Genomic DNA, 11727 nt, shown 5'->3' on the forward strand with positions numbered 1-11727 from the left:
GTAAGTAGAGATTTCAATTTATTTTTCAATAAATATGATTGCCATTGTTATTTTTCACTGTCAAGCTCAGTGATGTTTGAGTACATAAATGAATGCATTCTGTTTGCAAAATAGTGAGTCTTGTTATCCCAAGTATGAGTATGTGGTCACTGACATCTTCTCGAGGTGTCATGAAGGTGTTGCTTTTAGCACCTCTGCTGAAGCCGGGCGCATCGTTAAGCACTACCTCAGGTCTTCCAGAATCAACAGACACGTGCAGCTGATGACACATGACATGTTTATCCATTTGCTGATGATGTGAAAGCAGGCACCAGAGGTGTGAACGTCTCAGCATGGCTGTCCTGCGTGCCCCTGACCTGTGAAGACAAACTAGTAGTTTTGTTGGACAACTGGCTGTCCCTGGCTTTTGGGAATACTGATGAGAACCAGCTGTTAGTCTCTGTGTAACTGTGTGACTGTGGAGATATGGTACATTGTGATAATGTGACACTCTACTGTTTGGAAATGCTCTTGTTGCAGAGGTCAGAGCTGGTAGAAGCTTCATGTCTTGTTCATGGACATTTTAGTATGAGTTTATCCAGGTGATGGTCTTAAAGCCATCCAGCTGCTCATTCAGACTCGATCTTCAAAGGTTCAAAACACGAGATGCAATTGTGACCGCGCACCACCAGATGTCGCTCCAACTTCACCTTTGCTGAATATTAGTCCTAGAAAGAATATTTAATGTCTGTGTGATGAAGTTTTGTCTCTTTAACTTAAATACAAAATATATATTTACTGTGCTCGAAATATCAGCTCGAAAAAAAAAAAAGATTTAAAGCTGCACAGCCTCATTTCAGCCCTATGGGAATGACACTGGATCATATTCTCATGCTATTTTTATTTGCTACTGGACAAATATGTTAATGAAATAGTACTTAATAAATTTCCTTTTTGCTGGGACTGTTGAGACCCAGGCACTTTCACTATGTAGGTTTTACCCTATATGAATAGAAAATCGCTCCCTAAAGCTGAGGCCCATGTTAACCATATGGTGGAAGACATATTCAGAGTCACTGGCAAAATCCTTTTGTCAAAAAGTTACTCTAGTAAAAGCAGAAGCAAAACGTGCTCATCAATGAAAGGTGAAAAAAAAAAAGTGCTCATTATGAAGGTAGTGCTGTTTATTGTATATCCACTTGTTACTGATGCATTCACATGTAAGCAGAAAGTCAGTGTCTTAGCTAACCAAGGCGAGCCTAATTTGATATTCTTACATTCTGGTGTATAACAACATATCAGATTTTTTAAAGTAATCACCTGCTTTGTAAGCTTGTGTAATGGACTAAAATGGTTACCCCTGATATGAAATAGAGGCAGAATTAAAGGCGGCACCTTAAAACTGTAACCAGTACTTGAGCACCGTGCTGCTATACATAGAGTACGTGAACGTGTTGTTTCCGAAATAATCTGGGCGTCTGCTCATCATCGTTTGGCCTCGTTCTGTCATGATCTGCCTGGTGATGAAATCTGAAATGCTCTGGATCATGATTATAAATATGTCTGTGTTACAGCTCTGCCTGGCAAGTGACACATAAGCTTACTGTAAGTTGTTTACAAACACACTTCTATGGGGCAGACGTCAGGGGAGTGTTCGGTTTTATTGGTGACAGCACACACACACACACACACACACACACACACACACACACACACACACACACACACACACACACACACACCCTCTCCTCCCCTCTCTGCCTCGGTGGTCCCCGCCCCTCTGAGCAGGGCTCAAAAAGCGCCGGTCCTGGATCTGGAGGGTCATCTCTCCAGCTTCAGTGTCGCTCACGGGAGGACAGACAAGGACTTCTCTACACATGCATATCTAACACAGACTTTTCAGGACTGTACTGGATAATCTCAAACTCCCATTACTGGAATAATGAAGTCTCCAAAATTGAAACCTCAAGGTAAATAGAATTTGTTTTTCCATCTAATGTGCAATAACAGTTAGATTGCCTGCAGGTTCATTGCTACTATATGTTTATAGTCCAATGACATTCTTTCATGAAGTATTGAAATTCAGCACTCCATTCTAAACTACTTTAGGACGTTCATTATGAGGCTGCTTTTAATGTTCCTTTTCTAAAAGAATACATTTCCCATCATTGTCTAGTCACAAAATTATATTGCCATAATATTAAGCTCTGTGAAGTTTATTTGTTCCCTGGTAGACTAATTGTCAGTCCCTGATTCAACTGAAAGCCTGTTAATGAATTTCTTGCAGCGAAGATCGCCAACGAGGAGGATCTGACCGACGTTCTGTGTGAGTTCGACGCGGTGATCGAAGACTTCACGTCGCCGGTGGAGAAGCGACACTTCAGGTACGATGAACACCTGAAGACCGTGAAGAGGAGGAGCTGCGCCAGCGTCAGCGACAGCGGCATCAGCGACTCCGAGAGTAAGCTGGCACTGGGAAATGAATGATTTACTGTATTCACCATATTTAGCCAGTCCTGGTGTGACTTTGTTGACTAAATGTGACAGTAAAAATATTCTCTTTGGATCATGTAATGACAAACATGTCACATGCTGTGCATCATGGGATCATGAGGGTGGACCCCATACAGACTGCAGTTTATGTGATATAGATGCATAAGGGCGTCTTAAACCAGGGACTGCTCCAGACGGCATCTCAGTGCCCCATGACACCTGAGACTCCAGAATGGAGATGAGGGAAAAATGATGAAGTCTGGCTTAGTTCTGCTCTTTTTGCCATAGAATACAGTCCCTAGAAGTCAGTCTTTTACCCAAAACTCATCAGCTTTGCCTCATTAATGCTGTTTCTCCATTGGAATCAGAGTGACTCCTTCTCCTCGTCCACTGCTCTGTAATACCTTGTGTGTGGTTTCTTATCATGTGCCATCGGGGCAGCTGGGCAGACTGGCAAACTGTTGCACATGCTTCTAAGCTATGTTCTCACATACAACTGCACATGGAGAGAGAGAGAGAGAAGAAAGAGAGAGAGAAGTCCTTGATCATAGGCCAGAGATTGTGGCTTCAGATTATGCTACTGCTGCATATTTTGGAACACCTGCCCCCACGTTCTGACTGCTTCTTAATAGATTTACTGTCACATTTTACTGTATTACCTACAGATATTTAAAAGTCTGCTTCCCCAACAGCAGAGCTGGCCTTGGGCTGCCTCTAATCCGAATGGGATATAGCCTCATATGCTTACACTTACTAGAGAAATATGCTTCAGTTCCCCAGGAGCAGAAATAGTTTCCCAAACACATGTGAGTGGACTGGGACTTCCAAGGGAAGATTTGACAAGATCTTTATAGTCTCCATTTTTCTGGAAAGGCTGTCTGTCGAACTATTTAGCAGTGGGAGAGACTGTGTCGTTAACTGTAGATGTGACCGCCTTCCAGTCACATGAAAGACGCCAGAGAGATTCCGGCTTGTGCTTTCCTCCATGGAAAACCTCTGTGAATCTAATAGAATATCATGCTGATTTTTTTTTTTTTGCTGCATGATAAACAGAGTTCCATTGTGTTATGTGCGTATCATCAATCTCCACAGTGTCTAGTAATCTAGCTAGACTTAATGTATTTACCACACTTATGTTCTTGCAGCAAGCACCATCAGTGATGAAAGCGGGGGAAGGTGTTCAAACCTGTGTCTCTGGTGCAAATGAGCTTGTTGATTTGCTCAAGGGATCAGATTCTTGCATGAGTTCTGTCCTCTCCATGGCAGTCAAATGAAGAAGGACCTGTCCCACGCAGCGACAGCCTATTGTGTTGTAGCCTGATGGATGGATGAACTGTTGAAGGTGCAGATAAATGACACAAACTGTGCAGGGTCTTAGTGATCCACCCAAGAGTGTGCATGTATGAATGAGGGCCAGAGACAGAAGGAAGGCAGGAGAGGGAGGTTTTGAGAAGAAGTGAATATAAGAGCAGAAATGAAGGCTGAGAAATGGGAGCGTTTCATGTCTGTGTGTGGTGTGTATATGTGTGTGTGGCGTCTCCTCTCTCACACTGTGTGTTCAGTGCTGAGTGGTGGGAGTGGTACAGGTCAGAGAGGACGGAGTAAGTAAGTGGTCGACATCTGAGACACCGTTAATGTTTGCTGGAGTTCAGCACAGAGGAGTGAGATAGACAGGGGCTGCTTAAGTGCTGCCTAATCTGCTTTTTGTCCCACACACTTTTTTCTTACTCACATAGTCATCATGGTCAGGAAGGTTGACTCATTCACTACAATTCAACATTTCTACAACCGGATGTGAAAGCCAAATAGATTTGCTTTTCATGAAGTCAGACAGACAAGCCATCCCATCCTGTAGTACAGGAATCTAGTTAAAAAAAAAAGTCTGACTTTCTTCTTTCTCTCTTCCTTCATTTGAATGAGATATGTTGTGTGGTGGCGTGAAATATGATCTGGCAGAAAGAAATAGTAGCCATGGTATCATTTATGTAATCATCTGTTTAGAGTTTGGGTGGTTCATGAGAGACAGAAACAGCAGCCTAAATAAGAACATGCTTTGCTCTTGTCTCAGACTCCAAACATATCAGAGATAAAAATCAAGACAACCTGTTATATTGCTGTCACGCACAACCACAATGGAGTCACATTCAGTCACTGAGTTATAGTTCCAAATGGTATTTTTTGCTTTGGAGTTGTCCAGTGAAGCAGAACAGAAACTTTTGTGTGTGGAAATGCAGAGAAGATGTCATTCCAGTGATTATATCCTCTCAGGGGTCAGGACTGGTTTTGGAGTACAGTTTTTACACCAGAGATTTGTACACTTTGCTGTGCTGAAGTATGTTTGTGTGTGCGCAAATACAAGCACATGCATGCGTGTGACAGGCCATAGAGAAGGGTGTCATTAGAGGAGAATGCTGTGATTACACCCTGGAGATGCTCCACTGACACACATCAGATTGGTGTGTGTGTCGCGTGGAATACACGAGTTAACACTCATCTAATCTAATTTGTCTTCTCAAACAGGTGCAGAGTCACTCAACAGAAACAGCTTCAGCTTCAGTGATGAGAGGCTGAACTCCCCCACCGTGCTCTCACCTACCACCAGCTCACCTCCTCTTATGTCACCAAAACGTGAGCTACACTCCTCATGCTTAAACACACACATGTGCGCACGTACACACACACACGTGACATAATCATCTTATAATGTGTGATTGAAGATGCTTATAACAGAACTCTTCACTGTTCTTAGTTTGAAGTCTGAATCTCTTTCTTTTGCTGGCAGCCAAACTTGGTGACACTAAAGAACTGGAGGACTTCATTGCTGACCTTGACAAGACATTAGAGAGTAAGTGCTAATGCAACGTAGCTGTCAGAACCCCTGATGAATTGGTCTGTGTGCTGGTGACGTCCGCATTTGTTCGCTATGTCAGCCATGCTAACGACCGCTCAGAAAGTGACACAGGTGTCGCTCCCCTTAGGTTTCTAACGAACATTAATGTGTCAGGACTGTGAGGGAGCTGGGGCATGTTATGTGGACCATGAGGCCTCTGGGGTTACACCGGAGAGAAAGGAAGGGTATCCCTTTTCACCCATCACTCAAATCTGAAGGAAGTGCTGCTACCAACACCATGCAGAGGGTACACAACGCATAGTGAACCCTGGGTTTTCTATTTTGTTCCATTCTTTTCTCCCCTTATCCCATTTTCATTTATAGTACAACAAAGAAATACTGTAGATCTCTGCGTATGTCCATGAATGAAACTGTAACCTGAGAAGTCAACAGGGTGTTGTTTAGTAGCTTACTGAGCTTATGGGTGATAGACATTCATGGCTAATTTGTGTTGGACCTCTTCTTTACTACGAGGTTTGTGAGTGTTGAAACTTGCATCAGAGTATGAGGAATGTGTGCTGGTGCAAACACGGGCTGAAAACTGAACTGGAAATGTCAGGAATGGAATGAGACTGAAGTGGGAGTTGAAACACTTTCTTTATTTCCATGTTTTTTCCTTCCACCACCCTGCTCTGTTCTGTGTTTCAGCCACTGAATGTCCGTCTTTCATAGCTCGCAGGCGTCCAGTCCCTCTGTAACTCTGGACATTCAGTCAGCCAGTTGGGCAGACAGCCAGCCCCCTGTTAGCCCTGGAGAATGGCGTTTATTAGGGCCACCAGTGTTTATGATGACCGGCCTGTAAAACTGACCGCTCACCAGTCAGAGAATAGAGCTGGCAACCAAGGAGCCAGGGAGCCCCATTCTAACCAGATCTGTCTGTCTCTGTCTGTTCTTAGGCATGTGAGAAGGAGGTCATCCTGGAGTGAAACCATGAGGGACACCCCCCCACACACACGCAGCTAACATGTGCCCAGCCCCCACACAAAAACCCACCCACCATGGCCCACCATGATACAGCTGGATGGCACGGCAACTTCCTAGCGGCTCCACCACGACGGCATCAGCTTTAGAAAGGAAACTCCTGAAGTTAGTGCTCTTCTGACTCAAGGCCACCTGGCTACTGGGCTGTAAGGGCTGCAGGAAGGGTCAAACTTAGCCTTTTAGGGAACTTGACGACAAGAATACTTCAGCCTGAGGTAATGGATTACACGAAATGTTGTGAAGACATGGAATACATGCTGCAAAGAGTTGGAACATTTATTGTCAGAATCACAAATTCAAATTCCCCCAACACACAGACCAGGTTACACTCCCTCATCCAAAACTTGAGCTGGAAGACTATTTAAAAAATAGCTTTTACAATAGAAATATATTTGTAATTTTATAGAGCTCCTTGTTGTCTTTTTTGTGAAATATATTTTTGTATCTCATGTAAATAATAATTGTTTCAAATTATATTTGCCTTGGTATTAACAGAACATTCAGATTAAGTTTTGACTCTCATTGACTGGAATAAAGTTGGTAACGTACTTAAATGTGAACTGAAAACTTAATCCATTCTGATAAAAATGGAAAGTGATATGTGTATTTAATACAGCTAATGCCTGCCAGAGTTAATATTAAAGTATTAAATATTTTTCTTTTACTAACACATGCCTCCTGTCCTCATTTTGGACTTGAAACTTCTGCTTCTCTGGGATTCTGTCACACTGTTTCAACAATGTAACTCCAATCTGTAGTATAGAATAACCTAAAGTTAAGTCTTAAGTTAAACCAAATAGCATATTTGTCGTCTTTGTCAGAAAGTCCTTCTGCTGTATCTATAGCAAAATCAAACCACACAGTAGGTGTAGAGCTGCTGACTGGCTGAATTGCAGCAGAAACACATTGGGTGTCTTTGAATGACAGCTGGCTCTTCACCACCTCAGCACTTTATGAACCCATCAACACCACCTCCCCGGTGTGTCCTTCTCCCTGTTTCTTTATGTGTTTCAGTGACCTGCTGATCTCCCTCCAAACTTTTATCTTGGCATTACATATTTGCTTTCTTGGAATGTGGATACAGTTTTGTACTGTAGTCCACCAAAGAGTAAGGCTCATTAAAACAGACTGTATGCAATAGTGTATGAAGAGGTGGTGTATTCACGTAAACTCAAACATGCAACAACACACACTGAATCGAAATAGATACTATGTCTTTTACCTTATGTGCTCATTAATCAACCACTCAACAAACAGGAGCTTATGTAACTTCTGTAGCAACAGGGTCTATTTTCAGAGGTGGAGGGAGACAAGAGGGTGTGACCCCTTCTTGGCCCTGCAGCAGGTGTTGCTAAAGTAACCGAATGTCGGAGGCACCCCTCTGTCTGCTGACCATCAGAGGTCAAAGGTCACTAACTATAGGCAGACACGCTTCCATATCGGTGGCATGATAGCACTGCTGCAGGTGCTTAAAGACAAGGAACCACAATCAAATGAGTTCTATCCTGTTTGATGTACTTAAAGGAATACTACAGCATTTAGTTTTATACTTTGCTAAAGTTGTGTTCAAGTGCTCAAAATGTGTGCAAAAGAGGCTGAAATATCCTGACTTTTGGTGGCTACTGGGGGTTAAGCAACCAAAAATACTGGATCAGACACTCTCCGTAATACAATCATATGACATCATGACATCATCAACGTTATATTGTCAGACTTTGGAAAGCTCTTTCAAGAACCACAAAAAGACATTGCACAACAGCTTTCAAAGGCTGAGTGATCATGTGTAAAATTGGTGGAGCGCCCCATTAAAACTTGCTGTACTGATTGCATCTGTACTGATTTGTGCCGCAGCCTTTGATTTTATTTCTTATGACGTCTCATGCTTTGAAATGCTCAAATGAGACCTCAGTCCACAAGCTGAGAGTCCCTCACATCTGTGCATGGCTGCTCTTCACAGTCTGTGGATCCAGCCAGCATACTATCAGTGCATGCCAGACTGTGTTAATCTGATGGCAGGAAGCTGGCATGGAGACACCCGTCTCCGTGTTGTTTCTTCAGTGTAGTTGGCAGAGAGAAGCTGTGGGCACTATCCCACAGTGAGTCCACCTATCTGCACTGCTCTGCATCATGGGTATGGTGTTTGGTGGGTTTCAGCCTGAGGCTGGACAGCTGGCACTGATCTGAGAGACCACATTGACACATAATCCCCTGAGGGCAGGGGATGGGTTGCCCTTTCTTCTAAAACAATCTTCCCACTTGGCAGAGGTGAGCATCTTTTTGGCAGCATGGTATCAGTCCTGTAGATGTGTTGACCTTGCCAGTGGACAACCCTTATACGCACAGGGCTGGAAGTGTGGGAAAGTAGGAGACTCAGACACGATGCAGAAGAACAGAGTGGATTGAGATAGGTAGAAGAAGATAAGAGAACACATTAAGGAGCCTTTAGAGAGAGAAAGTCAGGGTGATTGAAGGCATGTGTGGAGAGATGGACAGAGAAAGACAAACACAATAAATCCTGCACCCATGTGTCAGTCTTTACGTCAAGATGAATCCCTGTGGGAGGCCCCTCAAGACTGCTGAAGTGGTCATTCTATGAATAGGCCGGGCAGAGACACACAGATGTGTGTCCACATCACAAAGAGACAGAAATACACAGAGCCAAATATCAGGTTCAGCTTTCCACTGGGTCCTCACATCGCTGGTGTCCAGATGTCCCTGCTGGTAGTGTAAGGAAAAGGGAACATTAATGAGTGTGTATGTATTCATGTTGGTCTCTTCAAATGTGTGCATGTGATAATGCTATTTGGTTTGTACAGTTGCAGTATATACTGTAGGCATGCGTATGTGTGTATTGAGGTAAAGAGTTGTGTGTGTGTGTGTGTGTGTGTGTGTGTGTGTGTGTGTGTGTGTGTGTGTGTGTGTGTGTGTACCTGTTCACTATGTGTTTATGTGTGTGTGAAAAGTTCCGCATGTGTGTGTTTTTGCCTTTCTGCTCAACTTATTGTTTGCACTCTTGCCTCACAGAAGGAAGGTCCAAGCTTTGATTGAACTCTTTCTGCAGGGTGTTTCCAGGTTCTTCTGTGTTCATGTAGCTTTCCTTTAGGTGGTCTGATTTCCTTCCACAAGCACAAACAGTAAAGCCAAGTGAATTGGAGATTTAATTTGTCCGTATGCATGAAGAAGAGTCCAAACTTCTAATGCAACAAGTACATCTACTTTGGTTAGAGTTTGTTTAGAGTTGAGAAGAGGTTGAAGCCCTGGTAGGGTTCAAAACAATATTAGAAGTAAGTAATTTGTTATATGATAAATGTTCAAGGATTTTTTAAATAAAAGGAAGCTGAAAGATGGTCTAAAATCATATAAAGTTCAATAACAACACTTTGAAAAACTGACATTATCTTAGCGGAAAGAAACATATGAATAACATTCACTAAACTGGTTATGGTTTTGATGTTTCAAAAAAGTATGTTGACTGTGAAGTGTATATGCTTCAAATGCACCAACAACCACCTGCACTAAGGACATCTGAACCCATTCCCAAGCAAAGACAAGCTTTCACCCTTATGACAGATGAGTCAAGACTAAAATGAGGATTGACAGGCAGGTTTGGCTGTCATAGAGGTCATTTTTACTCTCAGTCCCTGACCACATTGAGTCATTTCATTTGCACATCCTTTAGGATCTTCAGTCATTCGTCTTCATCAGGTTGACTTATTCTTGCCCTGAATGTGACCTCTCCCAAACTGATTGTGTACTAGCAGATGTTTTACCTGATCCGTGATAATATCTGTCTTAAAATAAAAAAACAACAGGATGGAGTACTCCATGGTTAATTCTTGTTAGTGCCGATAAAGACACCTCCCTGTGTCTGTATTAATATCACACAGCTTATGACTAAAGTTACTTCAAATGGTACGAGCATGATGAAATTTAGCTTCATCTCCACTTTCGGAATTAGGTCACTCTGTTCTAAGCAAGCGGATGTCTTACATACACACACGCGCGCACACACACACACAGTCCAATGACGGTGGCCACAGGGAAGTCTGAACAATGTGTGGGTGTGTTGGAGCTGACGGAGCAGTGAATTTGCTGCTGTGGACGTCCATGCGGCTGAATGGAAAGCTCAGCAGCAGGTGCTAGCTGGTTTTCTAGAGACTCTCTCCTTAAGGGAAATACACGACATGTGACTTTTTGGCTGGTTTGGTAACTAAGAAACAATGTCATATGTATACACTGAAAAAATAGCTCAACATTTCTAAACTGGCTGAAATGTTTAACACGGTGTTATGACAACAGAATTAAGGCTGATCGTTATGCAACAGCTTTATTCATTCTGCTATATAAAGCCGTGCCCCTTCTCCTCTGTTGGACGTGTCTGTAACTCAGTGGGTTAAAGGGTTCTTTCATTAGTCTTTGTGAAAAGATAAACATGTTCCTGGGGTTTTCTGTCCATATTAGAAGAGAGAAATCAGTATCTACTACTGTACTGGCCAGTAGAAATTGGGGAGTTGTAATTCAAGTAGGGTTAACCATTAATTGTAGGGTTGTTGATTTGATTTGTGGAGCTGTCCTCAAACAAAACACTGCATCCCATAGTGTCCCACAGAGAAATTTAGGCAATACAAAAATTGATGAAATATTTGGATGAATGCATGTGGCAAACAAATGTAATACTTAAGCATTTTAACCAAGAAAAAAAACACAAGTCTTAGTCTTATTGTGCTTAAGTTTAAGTCGCACTGACAAAAATTCATCTGAAAATGTGACTGTAGAGTCGGTCATGTGAAGTCAGTGAAAGGTTTTCCATGTGGCTGCAGTAGATCATGACAGATGGGACATGAGATGAGAAGATGTTGGCATAACTTTGTGATTAGAGGTGGTGATATCACTGGGCTGTGAGCCTGCTGCGCTCCCAGCTAATGTTTAGCCACAGCTGTCTCCGCTGGCTACTCTTTACTCTGCATTCACTTCCTCTGAGCTTGGCTGAGTCATACTGGAGGGGTTTCTCACAAGAGAGATTGGAACACCGGTGTGCTCGAATACAACTTTAACACATAATTTTTATACAAACGCTGTTTGGTAATTCTGTTTTATTTGGCAATTAACAGTAGAAAGAGAAGCACCTGAAGGAGACAGACAGACAGACAGACAGACAGACAGACAAAGCACATTGTACTACTTGTAATGTATTTGCCTAATGTTTAATTAAAGACAACAAAGAAAAGACCATGTAAGTCACTCTGTTGCATCAGGGGCCGCCTCAACATGTTCAGTAGAAAGCCACAGTTAGCCATGGCAGATAAAAAACAGATCATCTTTATTCTTGTGAATCATACAAGACGTCTACGTGGCTGAGCGACCAGATCATAGACAGACTGTGA

The 11727-nt window shown here is 42.7% G+C and overlaps 1 protein-coding gene across 1 annotated transcript; it reads left to right on the forward strand.

Moving 5' to 3' along the window:
* Positions 1-1792: 1792 nt before the first annotated feature.
* Positions 1793-7011, forward strand: rgcc (regulator of cell cycle). The gene is made up of 5 exons (XM_076747742.1): positions 1793-1949; positions 2267-2440; positions 4993-5100; positions 5255-5317; positions 6259-7011. Exons 1-5 carry the CDS (start codon positions 1922-1924, stop codon positions 6264-6266), a joined length of 381 nt encoding a protein of 126 aa, XP_076603857.1. The 5' UTR covers positions 1793-1921; the 3' UTR covers positions 6267-7011.
* Positions 7012-11727: the final 4716 nt, after the last annotated feature.

This window comes from Chaetodon auriga, chromosome 13 (genome assembly GCF_051107435.1).
Source record: "Chaetodon auriga isolate fChaAug3 chromosome 13, fChaAug3.hap1, whole genome shotgun sequence".
Classification (NCBI taxonomy): Eukaryota; Metazoa; Chordata; class Actinopteri; order Chaetodontiformes; family Chaetodontidae; genus Chaetodon; species Chaetodon auriga.

Coding starts and splice junctions, on each gene's coding strand:
- rgcc (XM_076747742.1), top strand. CDS start 1,922: ATGAAGTCTCCAAAATTGAAACCTCAAG. Junction 1,950..2,266: donor TCCAAAATTGAAACCTCAAG/GTAAATAGAATT, acceptor AATTTCTTGCAG/CGAAGATCGCCAACGAGGAG. Junction 2,441..4,992: donor CGGCATCAGCGACTCCGAGA/GTAAGCTGGCAC, acceptor CTTCTCAAACAG/GTGCAGAGTCACTCAACAGA.